Raw genomic sequence first — 24,741 nt, forward strand, 5'->3', positions numbered from 1 at the left:
AAATGTCCTGAAGAGATCCACCAAAGAACATGGACTGTAGATCTTCTGCACCAAACCAAAGCTAGGCCTTACACCTCTATTCTCCTGCTGTCATATTGCTATCATATCTAGAAGGTTTTCCAGAGCATTAGTAATTAAGTAAATGCTGGAGATAATTATAATTAAGGAATGAGAATTTGTAGATTGATAAAAAATTTGATAGATTATGATTCTGCTCTTTTCTATGGGATTTTGCCATTTCCAGATTTTTTGATTAGCTAATGTACTTCTCTTAGTGACAAATATGGATAATCTTGATAACAGCTTTTTAATGTGTATTGCTCTTGGACCAATGTGCTCTTGATATGTACAAATGATCTACTTTGTATTGCTGTTAGACATTATTGCGCAAAGACATTCATGAAAAGGAATGCTTATACCATAATCAAGCTTGTTTTATTGTCAAATTATTCATTATCTATATTATATAGAGTGTGATTCAGTGTCATTCATGCATTACGTTGTAAATAATCTCACAGTTTATGACAATAAATACAAATATTTTGGGCGGCAAAATATTAGTTTAGCCTGTCATTCTTAATTGTCTGTTATCTTGAAAATCTTAAAGATGAATTCATACAGGTATTCCACAGTACAGTAGACAGTTATTTTAATAATGAATGTAATCATTGGTTGTCAAGCATATACATTTAGGCGTGTTAGGCATTGCAGCCAACTTTAAAGGCGAGTCGAGAAAGGAAGCATCTCTCCATCAGCTTCTTAAATGTTTCGGGTAGCCTTCCACAAGCTTCCCAAAATAAGTTGAATTTTGGCCCATTCCTCCTGACAGAGCTGATGTAACTGAGTCAGGTTTGCAGTACTCCTTGCTCGCACACGCTTTTTCCGTTCTGCCCACTAATGTTCTATAGGATTGAGGTCAGGGCTTTGTGATGGCCACTCCAATACCTTGACTTTGTTGTCCTTAAGCCATTTTGCCACAACTTTGGAAGTATGCTTGGGGTCATTGTCCATTTGGAAGACCCATTTGCGACCAAGCTTTAACTTCCTGACTGATGTCTTGAGATGTTGCTTCAATATATCCACATAATTTTCCTTCCCTCATGATGCCATCTATTTTGTGAAGTGCACCAGTCCCTCTTGCAGCAAAGCAGCCCCCAAACATGATGCTACCACCCCCATGCTTCACGGTTGGGATGGTGTTCTTCGGCTTGCAAGCCACCCCCTTTTCCCTCCAAACATAACGATGGTAATTATGGCCAAACAGTTCTATTTTTGTTTCATCAGACCAGAGGATATTTCTCCAAAAAGTACGGTCTTTGTCCCCATGTGCAGTTGCAAACCGTAGTCTGGCTTTTTTATGGCAGTTTTGGAGCAGTGGCTTCTTCCTTGCTGAGCGGCCTTTCAGGTTATGTCGATATAGGACTCGTTTTACTGTGGAGGTAGATACTTTCGTACCTGTTTCCTCCAGCATCTTCACATGGTCCTTTGCTGTTGTTCTGGGATTGATTTGCACTTTTTGCACCAAAGTATGTTCATCTCTAGGAGACAGAACGCGTCTCCTTCCTGAGTGGTATGACGGCTGCGTGGTCCCATGGTGTTCACACTTGCGTACTATTCTTTGTAAAGATGAACGTGGTACCTTCAGGCGTTTGGAAATTACTCCCAAGGATGAACCAAGCTTGTGGAGTTCTATAATTTATTTTCTGAGGTCTTGGCTGATTTCTTTTGATTTTCCCATGATGTCATGCAAAGAGGCACTGAGTTTGAAGGTAGGCCTTGAAATGCATCCACAGGTACACCTCAAATTGACTCAAATTATGTCAATTAGCCTATCGGAAGCTTCTAAAGCCATGACATAATTTTCTGGAATTTTCCAAGCTTTTTAAAAGCACAGTCTTTGGAAGACCCATTTGCGACCAAGCTTTAACTTCCTGACTGATGTCTTGAGATGTTGCTTCAATATATCCACATAATTTTCACGTCTGACCCACTGGAATGGGTCAGAGAATTATACAGGGAGTTAAAAGTGAAATAATCTGTCTGTAAACAATTGTTGGAAAAATTACTTGTGTTATGCACAAAGTAGATGTCCTAACCGACTTGCCAAAACTATAGTTTGTTAACAAGAAATTTGTGGAGTGGTTGATTAATGAGTTTTAATAATGACTCCAACCTAAGTGTATGTAAACTTCCAACTTCAACTGTAGATAACTTTAATTACCTTATTAAGGGCAGTAATACAGGCATAGTAGTGGTATGTAACAGAAAAATAACAAATCTTGTATTTCACATCAGAGGACATACAATTGAAGTCGGAAGTTTACATACACTTAGTTGGACACCGATCCCGAAGAAGTTAAAACTTTTCACCTTCTCCACTACTGTCCTGTCGATGTGGGTGGGGGGGTGTTCCCTCTGCTGTTTCCTGAAGTCCACGATCATCTCCTTTGTTTTGTTGACGATGAGTGAGAGGTTATTTTCCTGACACCACACTCCGGGGGCCCTCACCTCCTCCCTGTAGGCCGTCTCGTCGTTGGTGGTCATCAAGCCTACCACTGTAGTGTCGTCTGCAAACTTGATGATTGAGTTGGAAGCGTGCATGACCACGCAGTCATAGGTTGAGAACACACCCTTGTAGGGCCCCGGTGTTGAGAACCAGCGGGTTAGAGATAGTTTATTTTCTTCACCACCTGGGGGCGGCCCGTCAGAAAGTCCAGGACCCAGTTGCACAGGATGGGTCGAGACCCAGGATCTTAATGACGAGATTGGAGGGTACCGCCCCGTAGCACTCACGTTGGTAGCATGAAGTGCTATGAAAGGCTGGTCATGGCTCATATCAACACCAACATCTCGGAAACCCGAGACCCACTCCAATTTGCATTCCGCCGCAACAGATCCACAAACAACGCAATCTCAATCGTACTCCACACTGCCCTTTCCCACCTGCACAAAAGGATCACCTATGTGAGAATGCTGTTCATTGACTACAGCTCAGCGTTCAACACCATATTTCCCACAAAGCTCATCACTATCAAATCAAAGTTTATTTGTCATGCGCGCCGAATACAACAGCTGTAGACCTTACAGTGAAATGCTTACTTACAGGCTCTAACCAACAGTGCAATTTCGAAGTAAAAAAAAAGGTATTAGGTGAACAATAGGTATGTAAAGAAATAAAAACAACAGTAAAAAAGACACTGAAAAATAACCGTAGCGAGGCTAAAACAGTAGCGAGTATATATACAGTGAGGGAAAAAAGTATTTGATCCCCTGCTGATTTTGTACGTTTGCCCACTGACAAAGAAATCATCAGTCTATAATTTTAATGGTAGGTTTATTTGAACAGTGAGAGACAGAATAACAACAAAAAATCCAGAAAAACGCATGTCAAAGATGTTATAAATTGATTTGCATTTTAATGAGGGAAATAAGTATTTGACCCCCTCTCAATCAGAAAGATTTCTGGCTCCCAGGTGTCTTTTATACAGGTAACAAACTGAGATTAGGCGCAGACTCTTAAAGTGAGCGCTCCTAATCTCAGATTGTTACCTGTATAAAAGACACCTGTCCACAGAAGCAATCAATCAATCAGATTCCAAACTCTCCACCACGGACAAGACCAAAGAGCTCTACAAGGATGTCAGGGACAAGATTGTAGACCTACACAAGGCTGGAATGGGCCATAAGACCATCGCCAAGCAGCTTGGTGAGAAGGTGACAACAGTTGGGGCGATTATTCGCAAATGAAAGAAACACAAAAGAACTGTCAATCTCCCTCGGCCTGGGGCTCCATGCAAGATCTCACCTCGTGGAGTTGCAATGATCATGAGAACGGTGAGGAATCAGCCCAGAACTACATGGGAGGATCTTGTCAATGATCTCAAGGCAGCTGGGACCATAGTCACCAAGAAAACAATTGGTAACATACTACGCCGTGAAGGACTGAAATCCTGCAGCACCTGCAAGGTCCCCCTGCTCAAGAAAGCAAATATATACATGCCCATCTGAACTTTGCCAATGAACATCTGAATGATTCAGAGGACAACTGGGTGAAAGTGTTGTGGTCAGATGAGACTAAAATGGAGCTCTTTAGCATCAACTCAACTCGCCGTGTTTGGAGGAGGAGGAATGCTGTCTATGACCCCAAGAACACCATGCCCACCGTCAAACATGGAGGTGGAAACATTATGCTTTGGTGGTGTTTTTCTGCTAAGGGGACAGGACAACTTCACCGCATCAAAGGGACGATGGACGGGGCCATGTACCGTCAAATCTTGGTTGAGAACCTCCTTCCCACAGCCAGGGCATTGAAAATGGGTCGTGGGTGGGTATTCCAGCATGATAATGACCCAAAACACACGGCCAAGGCAACAAAGGAGTGGCTCAAGAAGAAGCACATTAAGGTCCTGGAGTGGCCTAGCCAGTCTCCATACCTTAATCCCATAGAAAATCTGTGGAGGGAGCTGAAGGTTCGAGTTGCCAAAGCAGGCGCAGGATATACTGGGCCGTGGAGACGCGCTGGAGGTCTGGAGCGTATGGCTGGCACCCCCCGTCTTTGCTGGATGCTCAACCCAGCTCGACAACTGCAGGGCGCGGGCACAGATCGCACCGGTCTGTGAGTGCGCACTGGCGACACAGTGCGCATCACCGCATAACACAGTGCTTGCCCCGTCACTCGCTCCCCACGGTAAGCACGGGGAGTTGGCTCAGGTCTCCACCCTGACTCTGCCAAACTCCCGTGTGCCCCCCCCCTAAATTTTTTGGGGGGGATGCCTCTCGTGCTTCCCTTGATGTTGGTTCTCCCCGGTCCAGCTTGTCTACCCAGCAAGCGCACGCTGTTTGGCTTTCTTGTGTTGGGATCTTCTGTCACAATCACTGTCCTCGAACTCCCTGTCATAAATAAGCCAAGGTGCAGCGTGCCGGTAACTCCACATCCTTTATTTAGAAGTGAAACAGAACAGAACAAAACAATAAACAGGATAAACAGAAAGAAATGTGATGTTCTGGGGCTACTCAAAGGCAGCTACACAAAAACAAGATCCCACAACTCAAGGAGGGAAAAAGGGCTGCCTAAGTATGGTTCCCAATCAGAGACAACGATAGACAGCTGCCTCTGATTGGAAACCATACCTGGCCAAAACATAGAAATAAAATACATAGAATGCCCACCACATATCACACCCTGACCTAACTAAACAGAGAAAAACGGCTCTCTCAGGTCAGGGTGCGACAGAAAAGGCAATATTACACAGGATGTTTACCCATCCAAGCGGACCTTATCAATTTACATAAACGATAAGCAGTATTACAGGATTTATATTTAATTTTATTCGACCATGCAAATGGACAATTGTCACCTTAAACTAGATTGAACAGAACAGTTCAACAGGGCAGATAGATAACCTGAACGAGACAGATCCCCCACCCGAGCTGAACGACTGCGTGAGCCAGACGAATTGAAAGACCCGCTGACAAGGACCAATTGAATCAGACAAATGGGCTGCGTCTGCTCGCAACTCACACAGGTCTAATCAAATATATCCTGGCCATATGAAATGAGACAACATAGTCACAACTTAGACTGAACAACTGGTCAGATGAACCGTCGAAACAAATCAGATGAATAACCCCACTCAACTGAGCCAGTCAAAATAGACAGTGCACACAACTCTCCCTCTCCAATGGCCACACACCAATTACTATACTTATATTCAGGGTTGCAACCCTCAAAAGCTTCTTATTATACCCACAATATTTTGCATGCATTTCATTGAACTCAAAAGCTCCCAATATTTCTTTGGTTCGTCAAATTTGGAGAGACCTATGGTGACCTACCTCTGAAAACAAGTTCCTAGAGCAGACCACACAAGAACTCTACTATTATAGGTAAGAACTCTGTTTACCGTCTTCACAAGCAGCCCCTTGTGTTTTGTGCAGTCCGTCCAGGAAGTCCATTCACAGATGCAGCTTTTCACTGTCTCTGGTCCCTTTTTGCCACTCCTGGCAAGCTCGCCATTTATGTAGTGGAAATATTTGGTCAATTATATTTCACAAATACCGGAGCATGTGAGTTCAAATAGACTTTTTATTACTTCATAATAAAAGCCGAGCTGGTTCATGAATACAACTGCCTTCCAGTCTTGGCACACACGTTTTATACATTTGTCCTCCTTACGTCATACTCACAGTAACTCCTCTTAATGGCTCATCCCCTCTGGCATTTAGCCACCGTTATCATATTGCCTTCATATTAGGACATGCAATCTGTAGTCACATAAATAGTTTCATACATGTAGGACCATAGCAACAGACCTTGGCACTCTACAGGATTAACCAATACATGACATCCTGCTGACTCCACTGAAAGGGGAACCCCTGTTCTGGAAAAAACCCAAGAGGTGTAACCATAGTTTGCATAACAGTTACAAGAATAACCATGTGCATGTCTAATGGTGTCCAATGACCTAGAGCATATACACGTACACTAGTTTTGCTGGCTCCTTCTGAAATAAATAATTGCCACATATGTATTGAAAAATTCACAATACAACTTAGTTCAGTCTACTGCTAAATATGGAATAACAGCACTTTGTAAGTCCAAAACCAAAGGTCAGTCACGTAGACAAAGAGGACGTGTTCTAGCAGAGGGTGCAAGTCTCATAAGTACATAATATGACTTTAGTTAAAGGGGAATGTAAACACCAGGATTTAGAACGCCAGCTAACTGGAACTGTAAATCTCCATATTGATATTGTTGAGTCACTGGCAGGAGAGAACATGTTGGAACTCCCAAAAATGGCTGAATTTACAGAGTAGCTCCGAGTCTGAGAATGAGTTTATTACAGAGAAGGAATTAATGTTAGTTAAACCTACTAGAGTCGTTCATGATTTAGCCGATCGTTGCCCCCGATCAAAGAGTTCATTGTAGTAACAGTAACAACAGAGATATACCGCCTGAAATACCTCAGCTAGAGGGTCGGCGTAGCGGTGACCCAAACTGGTGTGAGTGGGGATGCTGCCAGATAATGGCTAGAGTATAAGTGTGTGTGTTGTAGAGAGATGGTGGTGATGCAGCACAAAATCCCAGTGGATGGTGGCTGTATTACATCCAGTCAGAGGTTCCTGTCAGTCTGTCTGATGGTGATGTATTTATTGGACGTGCCACTAATCTTATGAAGGACTTCCTGGTTACTCGACCAGTCTGCAGCCGATATGCCAGTTAAAAAATTGGTAAAATGTTGCTTCAAGGTTCATATCAGTAGTGGGTAGGTGCTCAAAATATATAATCAGCATTCTATAACAATGGTTATCACCAGTGCTGTTTGGCGCAGTGGTAAGCCCTTTAGATTAGACGACCGGAGCTGGAATCGCAGACGGCATCATGATTCATAAAATCTCATTCTAACCAATAATGGGGCGTGCTCATTATAATACATTGTGATTTAGTTTCGGTATCAGACTAACTTTTCTTATGATTTTGTTTGCAGAGCATACAGGCTGGCAGTTTATCGCCTGTTCAACCTATGGGCACAAGGGAGAATTGGACGAGGTGTACGGTGTCTCATTCCTGCGTGTGTCGTTTCTTCCATAAAGCGCACATACCCAGAAGCAAAGTCAAAGTTAATTTCATATTTATTCTATTTTATTTAACCTTTATTTAACTAGTCAAGTCAGTTAAGAACAAATTCTTATTTACAATGACGGCCTACCAAAAGGCAAAAGCCCTCCTACGGGGACTGTGGCAGGGATTAAAAATACAAAACATAAAATTAATATATAGGACAGAACACACATCACGACAAGAGAAACAACACAACACTACATAAAGAGAGACCTAAGACAACAACATAGCATGGCAGCAACACAACATGACAACCACATGGTCATTTCTTTCAAGTCATAGACCCAATGCCTGTGTCTTATCTAAAAATAGTATTAGTTAGTTTGTCCACTATAACAACAGGTTAACCAGATAAACTTGCTTTGAAGATAAAACTACTTTCAATCCCGTGTCCCTGTTGCTAGATTAGTGACTTTAACTTGTTTTGGCTTCTATCTATTGGAAAGGAAGGGTAACTACACTGGGCAGCAAGTTGGCAAAGTCAAAGTAGACATTAATATACCATTTAGCAGATGCCTGTATCCAAAGCGAACTGGGTACATTGTAGTGGAAACAGATCACAGAAACAGGATTACAATTTTGATATCATGGATGTTCAGTCCTTGCATCTATAGCTCTGTCTATGAATTTGAGATTGGTTACATTTCTCCAGCCCCTTCCCTCAGATTTTTACCAAAAGAGGATCAGGGAGAAACTGTGTTATTGTTTATACTGCTGATTGCCACTTTAAGAATTTAAGATGCAGATTAAATACACACCAAAATATGTTACAGATACTATAAAAATGTCCCATCACTCAGACAGTTACTGAATACACAGCATCCAGCATAGCAAACAATCAAATACATTTTTCAAAAGCCCTTTTTACATCAAAATAATAACCACAGTGGGTGTAGAGGGTGCAACAGTTCAACACCTCAGGAAATGTCAGTTGGCTTTTCATAGCTGAGCATTAATAGGTTGAGAGAGAGAGAGTCGAAACAGTAGAACCGGGACAAGGTAGCACATCCATTGAAACGGGTCAAAAAAATCTGTGGAAAAACAATTCCACTCTGATTCCCTTTATGGATGGGGGTACATTTGAATTCGCTGTTGAATGGCCTGATACATCTCCATTTTCGGAACACCATCCCGCTCCCCCAAAGTGATCGATAGTATATCTTGGCTCGGACTGTGATGATTGTGATTCTGAGCTCTCAGGTTCATTGCTTAGCAACCATTAGCTATGTCAACTTCGGTCTAGCTAAATGAGGTGGAGCTAACAAAACATTACAAAAAAGAAATCAGTCAACAATATCAAATCAAATGTTATTTATCACAAGCGCCGAATACAACAGGTGACCTTACAGTCAAATGCTTACTTACAAGCCCTTAACCAACAATGCAGTTTTATGAAAAATACCTAATGAAAAATAAGAAATAAAAGTAACAAATAATTAATGAGCAGCAGCAAAATAACAAGAGCGAGGCTATATACACGGAGAAACTGTGTTGCAATTTTAGTTGCAGTTGAGTTGCTTGTTAACGTTATTTTCTGGGGGGGTTACACAAAACACTTGTCTACGATCAAAATACCAAATATAGAGATGTTTTTATGTTAAATGTACATGTTTATTATTAGTGGATTGAATACACCTCTTTGCTTAGATTCACTTCCTAAAGTGTTGCCATTACCCTTTAACCCTCCTGCTGTGTTCCGGTCGAATTGGACCGATTTACAAGTGTCACGTCCTGACCAGCAGAGGGTGTTGTTGTGTAGTTTTGGTCAGGACGTGGCAGAGTATGTCTGTGTATGTGTGTTCTGGGTGTTGTATTTCTATGTGTGTCTGTGTGGCTCCCGATCAGGGACAGCTGGTGATCGTTGTTCCTGATTGGGAGTCATATAATTAGGAGTATGTTTGTCACTTGGGGTTGTGGGTGGTTGAGTTAACACTGCTATTCGTTTTGGCCGTAAGGAGAGTGTTTATTGTCGTGAGTGTTTATTGTTCTCTGTGTATACTTTACTTAATTATATTAAAAGATGAGTATCCACATTCCGCATGCAGTTTGGTCTCTTCAACACGGCTTCAACATTTATGACAACAAGTTCTCTCTGAAAAATGTATTACATTTAATATGATTGTCATAAGGTTCCATGACTTTGTCCACACAGGGCATCTGAACACACAAAATATATTTTGATGATTTTCATTACATTTTGGGTGTTTTATTTAACTTTTGTACACCTGTGGTGTTCCCGGTCAAAAATGACCAGTCATTAGAAATGAATGGGTGAGACTATAATTAGTGTATAAAATTGAGTTCAGGCACATAACCATTCATCAGATGGACACACTTCCTCTCCCAGACCCCCAAATGTGTTTGTTTGAACATACACACACACACCTCACTCCCCTTCTTGGCTTCCATGGCAACCCCCACGGGAACCTTTCCCCAATAGAATCTTTCCCCACGCGAAACACACCTGTTGGCATTCTCACAAACAGTCACAACATTGTTTCAATAATATATAACTTTTCATGCAGCTCTGGTATATAAAGATTTTTTGAGGCCTTACTCACAATTCATTCTGTGGCAGCACAATGACCAAACGATTTACTGTGTGTGAGGCTCTTGATCATATCTTTGATCATGACACTGGTGAGGAGGCGAGAGTCCTTATTAAACTTTTACACAAAGTAGTCTGTGATAAATAGCACAATATGTTTCATCTTAGTATTTGTTAAAGTCAAAATAATCCATACATTATGCTTTTTTACTCAAAAACAAGTTGTATGAGCTCAGGTCAATGATTCCTACAGGCCATAAATAGCAAATAGAAGTTCAAAACTTGTAATGTTCACAAGAACTTAAGTTGATAAAAAGATCTAATACAACATTAGGCGATAATATATGCATTATTATGGATTTATAATCAGCTATAATGGGTCGGTCATTTTGGACCGGGAACACAGAATGAATGAACATGCAATGAACACAACAGGAGGGTTAAATGCGTAGATACACTGGGTAAACATAACAGACTTCATTTAAATGCATAGATACACAAGATACACATTATTACAGCAATTTTTGCCACCATTTTATTTATTTTATTTCACCTTTATTTAACCAGGTAAGTTAGTTGAGAACAAGTTCTCATTTACAACTGCGACCTGGCCAAGATAAAGCAAAGCAGTGCGACACAAACAACAACACAGAGTTACACATGGACTAAACAAGCGTATAATCAATAGCACAATGGAAAAAAAGAAAGTCTATATACAGTGTGTGCAAATGGCGAGAGGATGTAGGTAATAAATAGGCCATAGTAGTGAAGCAATTACAATTTAGCAGATTAACACTGGAGTGATACATGAGCAGATGTTGATGTGCAATTAGAGATACTGGTGTGCAAAAGAGCAGAAAAGTAAATAAAAACAATATGGGGATGAGTCAGTTAACTTCTATGGCTAGGTGGGACGCTTTATGTCAGGAGAGTACCCTGCCAAAAATAATCAAACAGCCATTTTCAAAGCAAGCATATGTGTCACAAAAACCAAAACCACAGCTAAATGCAGCACTAACCTTTGATAATCTTCATCAGATGACACTCCTAGAACATTATGTTATACAATACATGCATGTTTTGTTCAATCAAGTTCATATTTGTATCAAAAACCAGTTTTTTTACATTAGCATGTGATGTTCAGAACTAGCATACCCACCGAAAACTTCCGGTGAATTTACTAAATTACTCATGATAAACGTTGACAAATTACATAACAATTATTTTAAGAAATATAGATACAGAACTCCTTTATGCAATCGCGGTGTCAGATATGAAAATAGCTTTTCGGCGAAAGCACATTTTGCAATATTCTGAGTACATAGCTCGGCCATCACGGCTAGCTATTTTGACACACACCAAGTTTGGGGCTCACTAAACTCAGAATTACTATTAGAAAAATTGGATTACCTTTGCTGTTCTTCATCAGAATGCACTCCCAGGACTTCTACTTCAACAACAAATGTTGTTTTGGTTCCAAATAATCCATAGTTATATTCAAATAGCTCTGTTTTGTTCGTGCGTTCAGGTCACTGTCCGAAGGGTGACGTGCGAGCGCATTTCGTGACAAAAAATGTCAAAATATTCCATTACCGTAATTAGAAGCATGTCAAACACTGTTTAAAATCTATTTTGATGCTATTTTTCTTGTAAAATGGCGATAATATTCCAACCGGGCAACGTTATATTCATTCAAAGGCTGAAAGAAAAAAATTGAGTAGTCTCGTGAACGTGCATCTCAGTCTCACTGTCCCCAGGCTGACCACTTACAAATTCTGCTGCTGTTCTTTGCCCAGAGACAGCAGACACCCCATTCCACTTTCTGGCGGCTTTAGATAGCCAATGGAAGCCTTAGAAAATGTCACGTTACAGCACAGATGCTGTATTTTCGATAGAGATGCAATAGAAGGAAAACAAATTGTCAGACAGGGCACTTCCTGTATGGAATCTTCTCAGGTTTTGGCCTGCCATATTAGTTCTGTTATACTCACAGACACCATTCAAACAGTTTTAGAAACTTTAGAGTGTTTTCTACCCAAAACTACTAATTATATGCATATTCTCGAGAAGTAACCAGTTTAAATCGGGTACGTATTTTATCCGGCCGTGCAAATACTGCCCCCTAGCCCAACAGGTTTTAAGAACAAATTCTTATTTTAAAATGATAGCCTACCCTGCCAAACCCGGATGAAGCTGGACTAATTTTGCGCTGCCCTATGGGACTCCCAATCACGGTCGATTGTGATACAGCCCGGGATTGAACCAGGGTCTGTAGTGACGCCTCTGGCACTGAGATGCAGTGCCTTAGACAGCTGTGTCATTCGGGAGCTTGATGTGTTAAAATTATTTACTTTGTATTGCTGCCAGACAAAATTGAGCAATGGCATTCATTGTCCGGACATCTAGCAGTCTCTATGGGGGTGCCACAGGGTTTAAATCTTGGGCCGACTCTCTTCTCTGTATACATCAATGATGTCGCTCTTGCTGCTGGTGATTCTCTGATCCACCTCTACGCAGACAACACCATTCTGTATACTTCTGGCCCCTCTTTGGACACTGTGTTAACTAACCTCCAGACAAGCTTCAATGCCATACAACTCTCCTTCCGTGGCCTCCAACTGCTCATAAATGCAAGTAAAACTAAATGCATGCTATTCAATCGATCACTGCCCGCACCTGCCCGCCCGTCCAGCATCACTACTCTGGACGGCGCTGACTTAGAATACGTGGACAACTACAAATACCTAGGTGTCTGGTTGGACTGTAAACTCTCCTTCCAGACTCACATTAAGCATCTCCAATCCAAAATTAAATCTAGAATCAGCTTCCTATATCGCAACAAAGCATCATTCACTTACGCTGCCAAACATACTGTAACGATTGGCGTCGGGTGATGAAGAAGCGGACCAAAACGCAGCTGGGAGCGAACACATGTTTATTCTTACACTGAATAAAACACGTACACAAAATCAAGAAAAAACTGCCAATACGTTACGTGCTCAACAAAAAGAGACAACAACCCACAAATATCGTGGGGGAAAAAGAAACTTAAATATGATTCCCCAATCAGAGGCAACTAGCGACAGCTGTCTCTGATTGGGAATCGACATAACCCAACATAGAAATACGCCCCAAAGCAAGGCTATACCAAAACATAGAAAATAAACTATAGAAATGCCACACCCTGACCAAAATAGAAGAGTTCACCTGGTCAGGGCGTGACACATACCCTCGTAAAACTGTCCATCCTACCGATCCTTGACTTCGGCGATGTTATCTATAAAATAGCCTCCAACACACCTGGTCAGGGCGTGACAGTACCCCCCCTCCAACGGTGCGTACTCCCGGCGCACCAACCTAAAGTCTATTAGGGGGGGGACCCGGGTGGGCGCCTCACCCTCGGTGGAGGCTCTGGCCCCGGGCGTGTTTCTCCCCCTGCCTCCACCCTAGCCCTACCCCTCTGGCCCGGACTGGACCACGGTGGAGCGGCATGCTCAGGCTCCGGAGCGGAGCCACCGACCGGAACAGGACTGGTCACCGGTGGACCGGACACAGGCCGTGCCGGACTGTGGACACGCGCCGTGGGCCTGGTGCGGGGGACAGGGACGGGCCGGACAGGACCGGGGACACGCACCACCAACCTGGTGTGGGGAGCAGGGACGGGCCGGACTGGCCTGGGGACACGCACCACCAACCTGGTGCGGGGAGCAGGGACGGGCCGGACTGGACTGGGGACACGCACCACTAACCTGGTGCGGGGAGCAGGGACGGGCCGGACTGGACTGGGGACACGCACCTCTAACCTGGTGCGGGGAGCAGGGACGGGCCGGACTGGACTGGGGACACGCACCACTAACCTGGTGCGGGGAGCAGGGACGGGCCGGACTGGACTGGAGACGTCTGGCAGCTCGGGACAGTCTGGGCAGTCTGGCCACTCCGGCAGTTCAGGGCAGTCTGGCCACTCCGGCAGTTCAGGGCAGTCTGGCCACTCCGGCAGTTCAGCGCAGTCTGGCCACTCCGGCAGTTCAGCGCAGTCTGGCCACTCCGGCAGTTCAGCGCAGTCTGGCCACTCCGGCAGTTCAGCGCAGTCTGACCACTCCGGCGACTGTTGACTGGCGGGCAGCTCCGACGACTGTTGACTGGCGGGCAGCTCCGACGACTGTTGACTGGCGGGCAGCTCCGACGACTGTTGACTGGCGGGCAGCTCCGACGACTGTTGACTGGCGGCCAGCTCCTGCCCCGTCAAACAGCCCTTGTGCCCCCCCCTAAAAAATTCTTGGGGATGCCTCTCTGTCTCCCTAAACTCCTCCATCGCCCTGGAAATGCTCCTCCTTAACTCGGCCCATGTCCATCCTTCCTCTTCGTTCCTCTGCTGCTTGGTCCTGGTTTGGTGGGTTGTTCTGTAACGATTGGCGTCGGGTGATGAAGAAGCGGACCAAAACGCAGCTGGGAGCGAACACATGTTTATTCTTACACTGAATAAAACACGTACACAAAATCAAGAAAAAACTGCCAATACGTTACGTGCTCAACAAATAGAGACAACAACCCACAAACATCGTGGGGGAAAAAGAAACTTAAATATGATTCCCCAATCAGAGGCAACTAGCGACAGCTGTCTCTGATTGGGAATCGACATAACCCAACATAGAAATACGCCCCAAAGCAAGGCTATACCAAAACATAGAAAATAAACTATAGAAATGCCACACCCTGACCAAAATAGAAGAGTTCACCTGGTCAGGGCGTGACACATACCCTCGTAAAACTGTCCATCCTACCGATCCTTGACTTCGGCGATGTTATCTATAAAATAGCCTCCAACACTCTACTCAACAAATTGGATGCAGTCTATCACAGTGCCATCTGTTTTGTCACCAAAACCCCATACACTACCCACCACTGCGACCTGTACGCTCTCGTTGCTTGGCCCTCGCTTCATACTCATCGCCAAACCCACTGGCTACAGGTTATCTACAAGTCTAGGTAAAGCCCCGCCTTATCTCAGCTCACTGGTCACCATAGCAGCACCCACCCGTAGCACGCGCTCCAGCAGGTATATCTCACTGGTCACCCCCAAAGCCAATTCCTCTTTGGTCGCCTTTCCTTCCAGTTCTCTGCTGCCAATGACTGGAACGAACTGCAAAAATCACTGAAGCTGGAGACTCATATATCCCTCACTAGCTTTAAGCACCAGCTGTCAGAGCAGCTCACAGATCACTGTACCTGTACATAGCCCATCTGTAAATAGCCATGTAAAATAACATTCAACTGCCACATCCCCATACTGTATTTATTTATTTATCTTGCTCCTTTGCACCCCAGTATCTCTACTTGCATATTCATCTTATGCTCATTCTACCATTCCAGTGTTTAATTGCTATATTGTAATTACGTCGCCACCATGGCCTATGGAATTCTGTTTTAAACACTTAATTTATGCATTAATTGAATACTATTTTTGCAGGAATCTCCTTGCGAATGATTTTGCCGAAGATTGTATCCCTTATCCTACCTCATTTGCACATGCTGTATATAGACTTTTTTTTCTTTTTTTTCTACTGTATTATTGATTGTATGTTTGTTTATTACATGTGTGTCACTATTTTGGGTAGGCCAGGGTGTGACTAGGGTGGGCATTCTATGTTCCTTTTTCTATGTTCGTTGTTTTCTATGTTTTGGCCGGGTATGGTTCTCAATCAGAGACAGCTGTCTATCGTTGTCTCTGATTGTGAACCATACTTAGGTAGCCCTTTTCCCTCCTTGTATTTTGGGAAGTTGACTTTGTTTATGGCACATAGCCTTTAGCTTCACGGTTTGTTGGGTAGTGCTTATTGTTTTGTTCGGCATCTTTTCTAATAAAAAGAATATGTACGCTCACCACGCTGCACCTTGGTCCTCTCCTTTCAACCGACGTGACGATGTGGTACTCTGTGTTGTTGTATGTGTCGAACTGCTTTGCTTTATCTTGGCCAGGTCGCAGTCGCAAATAAGAACTTGCTCTCAACTAGCCTACCTGGTTAAATAAAGGTGAAATAAATAAAATAAAAATAAGTATATAGAATGGTGTCATCTGCGTAGAGGTGGATCAGAGAATCACCAGCAGCAAGAGTGACATCATTGATGTATACAGAGAAAAGAGTCAGCCCAAGAATTGAACCCTGTGGCACCCCCATAGAGACTGCCAGAGGTCCGGACAACAGGCCCTCCGATTTGACTCACTGAACTCTGTCTGAGAAGTAGTTGATGAACCAGGCGAGGCAGTCGTTTGAGAATCCAAGGCTGTTGAGTCTGCCGACCTTAGAAAGGCAGGGTAGGATAGATATAGGTCTGTAGCAGTTTGGGTCTAGAGTGTCTCCCCCTTTGAATTTGAAGAGGATGATGACCGCGGCAGCTTTCCAATCTTTGGGGATCTCAGACGATACAAAAGAGAGGTTGAACAGACTAGTAATAGGGGTTGCTACAATTTCAGATGATAATTTTAGAAAGAGAGGGTCCAGATTGTCTAGCCCTGCTGATTTGTAGGGGTCCAGATTTTGCAGCTCTTTCAGAACATCAGCTACCTGGATTTGGGTGAAGGAGAAATGGGGAAGCTTGGGCAAGTAGCTATGGGGGTTGCAGGGCTGTTGTCCAGGGTAGGGGTGGCCAGCTGGAAAGCATGGCCAGCCGTAGAAAAATGCTTATTGAAATTCTCAATTATTGTGTATTTATCGGTGGTGACAGTGTTTCCTAGCCTCAGTGCAGTGGGCAGCTGGGAGGAGGTGCTCTTATTCTCCATGGACTTTACAGTGTCCAAGAACTTTTTGGAGTTTGTGCTGCCGGATGCAAATTTCTGTTTGAAAAAGCTAGCCTTTGCTTTCCTCACTGCCTGTGTATATTGGTTCCTAACTTCCCTGAAAAGTTGCATATCGCAGGGCTTTTTGATGCTAATGCTGTATGCCACAGGATGTTTTATTGCTGGTCAAGGGCAGTCAGGTCTGGAGTGAACCACGGGCTATATCTGTTCCGTGTTCATTTTTTTTTAATGGGATATGCTTATTTAAGATTGTGTGGAAAGCACTTTTAAAGAATAACCAGGCATATTTTACTGATAGAATGAGGTCAATATCCTTCCAAGATACCCGGGCCAGGTCGATTAGAAAGGCCTGCTCGCTGAAGTGTTTTAGGGAGCGTTTGACAGTGATGAGGAGTGGTCGTTTGACCGCAGACCCATTACGGACGCAAGCAATGAGGCAGTGATCACTGAGATCCTGGTTGAAGACAGCAGAGGTGTATTTGGAGGGCAAGTTGGTTAGGATGATATGTATGAGGGTGCCTGGATTTGGGGTTGTACCTCATAGGTTCATTGATCATTTTTGTGAGATTGAGAGCATCAAGCTTAGATTGTAGAATGGCCGGGGTGTTAATTAAGCATGTCCCAGTTCAGGTCACCTAACCGCACGAGCACTGAAGATAGATGGGGGGCAATCAATTCACATATGGTGTCCAGGGCACAGCTGGGGGCAGAAGGTGGTCTATAGCAAGCGGCAACTGTGAGAGACTTGTTTCTGGAAAGGTGGATTTTTAAAAGTAGAAGATCAAATTGTTTGGGCCCAGACCTGGATAGTAAGACAGAACTCTGCAGGCTAACTCCACACCCTTTGGCAGTTCTATCTTGTCTGGAAATGTTATAGTTAGGGATGGAATTTTCTGTGCTTTTGGTGGCCTTCCTAAGCCAGGATTCAAACACAGCTAGGACATCCTGGTTGGCAGAGTGTGCTAAAGCAGTGAATTAAAAAAAACTTAGGGAGGATGCTTCTAATGTTAACATGCATGAAACCAAGGATTTTACGGTTACAGAAGGCAACAAATGAGAGGGCCTGGGGAATAGGAGTGAAGCTAGGCACTGCAGGGCCTGGATTAACCTCTACATAACCAGAGGAGCAAAGGAGGAGTAGGATAAGGGTACGGCTGTGCTATAAGAACTGTGCTATAAGAACTGGTCATCTAGTACGTTCGTGACAGAGAGTAAAAGGAGAAGGTTTCTGGGAGTGGAAGAATAGATTCAATGCATAATGTACAGACAATGGTATGGTACAATGTGAATACAGTTGAGGTAAATTTAGGCATTGAGTGACGATGAGAGAGGTATTGTCTCTATGTTAACAATGTGCTAGCTGTTTCACTAACTCTGGTATTTCCTAGACTAGTAGGTTGCATGTTGGGTTGCCAGCAGGGAGAGCTCTAGTATAGATCATTGGAACCTTCCACAGCACATTGATGCAGCTGATCAGGAGTGATGGGAATGGGTCACATTTTGCCTCTTAAGCACCAGCTGTCAGAGCAGCTGACAGATCACTGCAGCTGTACATAGCCCATCCAACTACCTCATCTCCATACTGTTATTTTGTTTGGTTTTTTGTTTTGCTCCTTTGCACCCCAGTATCTCTACTTGCACATTCATATTCTGCACATCTATCACTACAGTGTTTATTTGATAAATTGTAATTACGTCGCCACTATGGCCTATTTATTTCCTTACCTCCCTTATCTTACCTCATTTTCATACACTGTATATAGACTTTTTCTATTGTGTTATTGACTGTATGTTCGTTTATTCCATGTGTAACTCTGTGTTGTTGTTTGAGTTGCACTGCTTTGCTTATTCTTGGCCAGGTCACAGTTGTAAATGAAAACTTGTTCTCAACTGGCCTACCTTGTTAATTATAAGTGAAATAAAAAATAAAAAAACATATTGATAACAGGCTACATTAGACTATATATGGATAACAGGCTACATTAGACTATATATGGATAGCAGGCTACATTAGACTATATATGGATAACAGGCTACATTAGACTATATCTGGATAACATGCTGCATTAGACTATACAGTGGGGCAAAAAAGTAGTTAGTCAGCCACCAATTGTGCAATTTCTCCCACTTAAAAAGATGAGAGGCCTGTAATTTTCATCATAGGTACACTTCAACTATGACAGACAAAATGAGAAAAAAAAAATCCTGAAAATCACATTGTAAGATTTTTTATGAATTTATTTGCAAATTATGGTCGAAAATAAGTATTTGGTCAATAACAAAAGTTTCTCAATACTTTGTTATATACCCTTTTTTGGCAATGACACAGGTCAAACGTTTTCTGTAAGTCTTCACAAGGTTTTCACACACTGTTGCTGGTATTTTGGCCCATTCCTCCATGCAGATCTCCTCTAGAGCAGTGATGTTTTGGGGCTGTCGCTGGGCAACACAGACTTTCAACTCCCTCCAAGATTTTCTACGGGGTTGAGATCTGGAGACTGGCTAGGCCACTCCAGTGCCTTGAAATGCTTCTTACGAAGCCACTCCTTTGTTGCCCGGGCGGTGTGTTTGGGATCATTGTCATGCTGAAAGACCAAGCCATGTTTCATCTTCAATGCCGTTGCTGATGGAAGGAGGTTTTCACTCAAAATCTCACGATACATGGCCCCATTCATTCTTTCCTTTACACGGATCAGTCGTCCTGGTCCCTTTGCAGAAAAACAGCCCCAAAGCATGATGTTTCCACCCCCATGCTTCACAGTAGGTATGGTGTTCTTTGGATGCAACTCAGCATTCTTTGTCCTCCAAACACAACGAGTTGAGTTTTTACCAAAAGGTTCTATTTTGGTTTCATCTGACCATATGACATTCTCCCAATCCTTGTCTGGATCATCCAAATGCTCTCTAGCAAACTTCAGACGAGCCTGGACGTACTGGCTTAAGCAGGGGGACACGTCTGGCACTGCAGAATTTGAGTCCCTGGCGGCGTAGTGTGTTACTGATGGTAGGCTTTGTTACTTTGGTCCCAGCTCTCTGCAGGTCATTCACTAGGTCCCCCCGTGTGGTTCTGGGATTTTTGCTCACCGTTCTTGTGATCATTTTGACCCCACGGGGTGAGATCTTGCGTGGAGCTCCAGATCGAGGGAGATTATCAGTGGTCTTGTATGTCTTCCATTTCCTAATAATTGCTCCCACAGTTGATTTCTTCAAACCAAGCTGCTTACCTATTGCAGATTCAGTCTTCCCAGCCTGGTGCAGGTCTACAATTTTGTTTCTGGTGTCATTTGACAGCTCTTTGGTCTTGGCCATAGTGGAGTTTGGAGTGTGACTGTTTGAGGTTGTGGACAGGTGTCTTTTATACTGATAACAAGTTCAAACAGGTGCCATTAATACAGGTAACGAGTGGAGGACAGAGGAGCCTCTTAAAGAAGAAGTTACAGGTCTGTGAGAGCCAGAAATCTTGCTTGTTTGTAGGTGACCAAATACTTATTTTCCACCATAATTTGCAAATAAATTCATTAAAAATCCTACAATGTGATTTTCTGGATTTTTTTTCTCTCATTTTCTGTCATAGTTGACGTGTACCTATGATGAAAATTACAGGCCTCTCTCATCTTTTTAAGTGGGAGAACTTGAACAATTGGTGGCTGACTAAATACTTTTTTGCCCCACTGTATATGGATAACAGGCTACATTAGACTCTATATGGATAACAGCTACATTAGACTACCAATGGATAACAGGCTACATTAGAATATACAGTTGAAGTCAGAAGTTTACATACACCTTAGCCAAATACATTTAAACTGATTTTTTAACAATTCCTGACATTTAATTACAGTAAAGATTCCGTCTTAGGTCAGTTAGGGTCACCATTTTATTTTAACAACGTGAAATGTCAGAATAATAGTAGAGAGAATTATTTATTTCAGCTTTTATTTCTTTCATCACATGTCTGGTGGGTCAGAAGTTTACATACACTCAATTAGTATTTTGTAGCATTGCTTTAAAATTATTTAACTTGGGTCAAACTTATTGTTTCCCACAATAAGTTGTGTGAATTTTGGCCCATTCCTCCTGACAGAGCTGGTTTAACTGAGTCAGGTTTGCAGGCCTCCTTGCTCGCACACGCTTTTTCTCGCACTGAGTTTGAAGGTAGGCCTTGAAATACATCCACAGGTACACCTCCAATTGACTCAAATGATGTCAATTAGCCTGTCAGAAGCTTTTAAAGCCATGACATAATTTTCTGGAATTTTCCAAGCTGTTTAAAGGCACAGTCAACTTAGTGCATGTAAACTTCTGACCCACTGGAATTGTGATAACAGTCTACATTAGACTGATACAGTGAATTCTAAGTGAAATAATCTGTCTGTAAACAATTGTTGGAAAAATGACTTGTGTCATGCACAAAGTAGATGTCCTAAACGACTTGTAAAAACTATAGTTTGTTAACAATACATTTGTGGAGTGGTTGAAAAACGAGTTTTAATGACTCCAACCTAAGTGTATGTAAACTTCCGACTTCAACTGTATGTGGATAACAGTCTACATTAGACTATATATGGATAGGCTACATTAGACTATATATGGATAACAGGCTACATTACACTATATATAGATAACAGGCTACATTAGACTATATGTGGATAACAGGCTACATTAGACTCTATATGGATAACAGGCTACATTAGACTCTATATGGATAACAGGCTACATTAGACTATATATGGATAACAGGCTACATTAGACTATATATGGATAACAGGCTACATTAGACTATATATGGATAACAGGCTATATTAGACTATATACGGATAACATGCTACATTTGACTGGATGTGGATAGTAAGCTACATTAGACTATATATAGATAACAGGCTACATTAGAATATATATGGATAACAGGCTACATTAGACTATATATGGATAACATGCTACATTAGACTATATATGGATAACAGGCTACATTAGACTATATATGGATAACAGGCTACATTAGACTATATATGGATAACAGGCTACATTAGACTATATATGGATAACAGGCTACATTAGACTATATATGGGTAACAGGCTACATTAGACTATATATGGATAACAGGCTACATTAGACTATATATGGATAACAGGCTACATTAGACTATATATGGATAACAGGCTACATTAGACTATATATGGATAACAGGCTACATTAGACTATATATGGATAACAGGTTACATTAGACTATATATGAATAACAGGCTACATTAGACTATATATGGATAACAGGCTACATTAGACTATACAGTATATGGACAGCAGCAGTCAATACAGCAGGCTATGGTGATGATGATACTGATTCCTCTGCTAACTAATGCTACTACCAGTACTGTACACAAGGGTCAACAGTGTAACAGAATATGATAGTGGCATGTTGTAACACTACAGACATCAGTGTTTGTGTGCTTTAATCTGACTTTGACAATTATAAGGCAGTTTTTTTCTTCACCATTTCACCATCTGTTTCATTCCATTTTCTTATGTTGTTATTAGCCCAGTATTATTGAGGACATTATTAATAGGATGGTGCAGTAATGTTGAGATGCCAGTAGGGAGAACTCTAGTCTAGAACACTGGAACCTTCAGTACCACTTTGATGCAGCTGATGAGGAGTGTAAATTGAATGTGTTTGTAGAATACAATGAATGACATCATGGAACTGACTAAATTTAAATGGAACTTTGACCTGTTCCATGTAGAACTCAGAGGGTCAAGGCAACACATTATAAGATATTATAAACATTCCATATAGTATAGTCAACATATTGTTAACATGGTTCTGATTTAATGAAAAGTGGAAATGTAGGGCATTGTCACGTCCTGACCAGCAGAGGGAGTAGTGGTGTAGTATTTCGGTCAGGACGTGGCAGAAGAAGTCTGTATGTGTTGTCTAGTATGTCTGTTTCTGTGTTAGTCTTGTGACTTCTGATCAGGAACAGCTGGGGATCGTTGTTCCTGATTGGGAGTCATATATTTAGGAGTATGTTTGTCACTTGGGTTTGTGGGTGGTTGTGCTAACACTGCTAGTCTTTTTTGTCTGTAGTAAGCATGTTGTGAGTTTATTGTTTTCCTGTGTATACTTTGCTTTAATTTATTATTCTTTACATTAAAAGATGAGTATCCACATTCCGCTTGCCGTTTGGTCCATTCAACACGGCTTCAGCAATTATGACAGGCCCACTCTAATACAGTAACCTCCCTTCTCTGACATGCTGTTCTGGTCCTCATGCATGTTAATGTCTTAAAGAGGAAGGAAAGGACAGTTCTGCATCAGCAACTTGTGTTCTGACTACTTTAAATATGTATCAACCACAGAACTGACACTTACTAGCAGTTCACACTCACTACCAGTCAGTTGACTCACTGTACAAGACCCCACCCCTTCACTTCACTCTGTAGGTACTGTAAGTACAATGTAAAATATAGTTTTGGGTTATTTGTTTTTAGTTGTAAGTCATATTCTTGGGGCTAATGTATCATTTTCTTCCTGTTATGTTTTGAGCTGTGTTTTGGTTGTTACATCAGGGCCAGTATTCATAAAGTGTATCAGTGTAGGAGTGTTGATCTACATAGTGATGAGATGATTATCCAGAGTAAAAAAGACATGCAAACAAACACTGCAACACTGTGTGTGTGTGTGTGTGTGTGTGATGGTTAATCTTTAGGCTGCTGTACAGCTTGACGGACCATAGAGGTTTGAACATTTATCCTCCTATATTTGGAGTTCTCAGAATAATACAGCTTCAGAATAATCAATGTAGAAATTTGTGTTTACAGTTCTACAGATCTGTTCAATAAGTTGTTGTTTTTGTTAATGTGATGATGGTGGTGATGACTTTATTGTATCCATTAGGAAATTATTTTTGCATTATACAGCATGTCATCTTCAATAGACAGATGCAGACAGACATGCAACACGTCACACACATGACATACATAGTGCAATAGACTTACAGACAGTATTCACATAGACAACCACATAGAACAATACAACACAACACTATGAGCCTGGTTCATTTTCAGTAATTAGCCCCTGTACCCCATTTACAGTTTCTACTTCAATGTATCAGGTGGAGTTATTCACCAGCTATAGAGTGACTTGTTGTTTATGTTTCTAAGACTGCAGGGTGGGAGATGCAACAATGGTCTTGAGAACAACAGGAAGTGTGTTGGTCTTTCTTTGGTCTGTAGCAGGTATGGTCTCATTCTTATCTTTTAGTTGCTCTGTAGTCAAATTACATACATTTCTAAAAGGATAAGAATCATGTTATTTTGCTTGTGTTCTGTTAGGCATCTCCACCTGACTTTAAATAGTTATCTTTCACACCTCACTGAGTGATGCTTATCTGTGGTTTCCATTCACACTCAACTCAGCAACTATGGCAATGTAACGGTCGTCGTGTATAGTAGACCAAGGCGCAGCAGGTTGAGTGCTCATTTTAACATTTATTAGAACACTTAAATGACAAAACAAGAAAACAAACGAATGCACAGTATTGCAGGCTATACACAGCAGTGCAAAAACAACTTCCCACCAATCCCATGACAAAAACACCCCTCTTAAATAAGACCTTCAATTAGAAGCAATGAAGAGCAGCTGCTTCCAATTGAAGGTCAACCCCATCAACTAAACATAGAAATAGAAAGACTAGAACATAGAAATATACTAACAGAACATTAACCAAAACCCCGGAACACTCTAAACAAACACCCCTCTACATAAACACATATCC

General features: G+C 42.2%; 2 protein-coding genes across 3 annotated transcripts in view; both read left to right on the plus strand.

Moving 5' to 3' along the window:
- The window catches only part of LOC115177748 (B-cell receptor CD22-like), a 234,121-nt gene that overhangs the window by 198,228 nt on the left and 11,152 nt on the right, over positions 1-24,741 (plus strand). For both annotated transcript variants that reach the window (XM_029738712.1, XM_029738713.1), the window contains exon 2: positions 24,128-24,202. In XM_029738712.1, coding sequence (XP_029594572.1) covers positions 24,151-24,202 — 52 coding nt within the window. In that variant the 5' untranslated portion in view covers positions 24,128-24,150. The remainder of the gene's footprint in view (positions 1-24,127; positions 24,203-24,741) is intronic.
- LOC115177757 (B-cell receptor CD22-like) overlaps positions 1-24,741 on the plus strand; it is an 82,670-nt gene that overhangs the window by 25,637 nt on the left and 32,292 nt on the right. The gene's annotated exons all lie outside the window — the stretch shown is intronic.

This window comes from Salmo trutta, chromosome 38 (genome assembly GCF_901001165.1).
Source record: "Salmo trutta chromosome 38, fSalTru1.1, whole genome shotgun sequence".
Lineage (NCBI taxonomy): Eukaryota > Metazoa > Chordata > Actinopteri > Salmoniformes > Salmonidae > Salmo > Salmo trutta.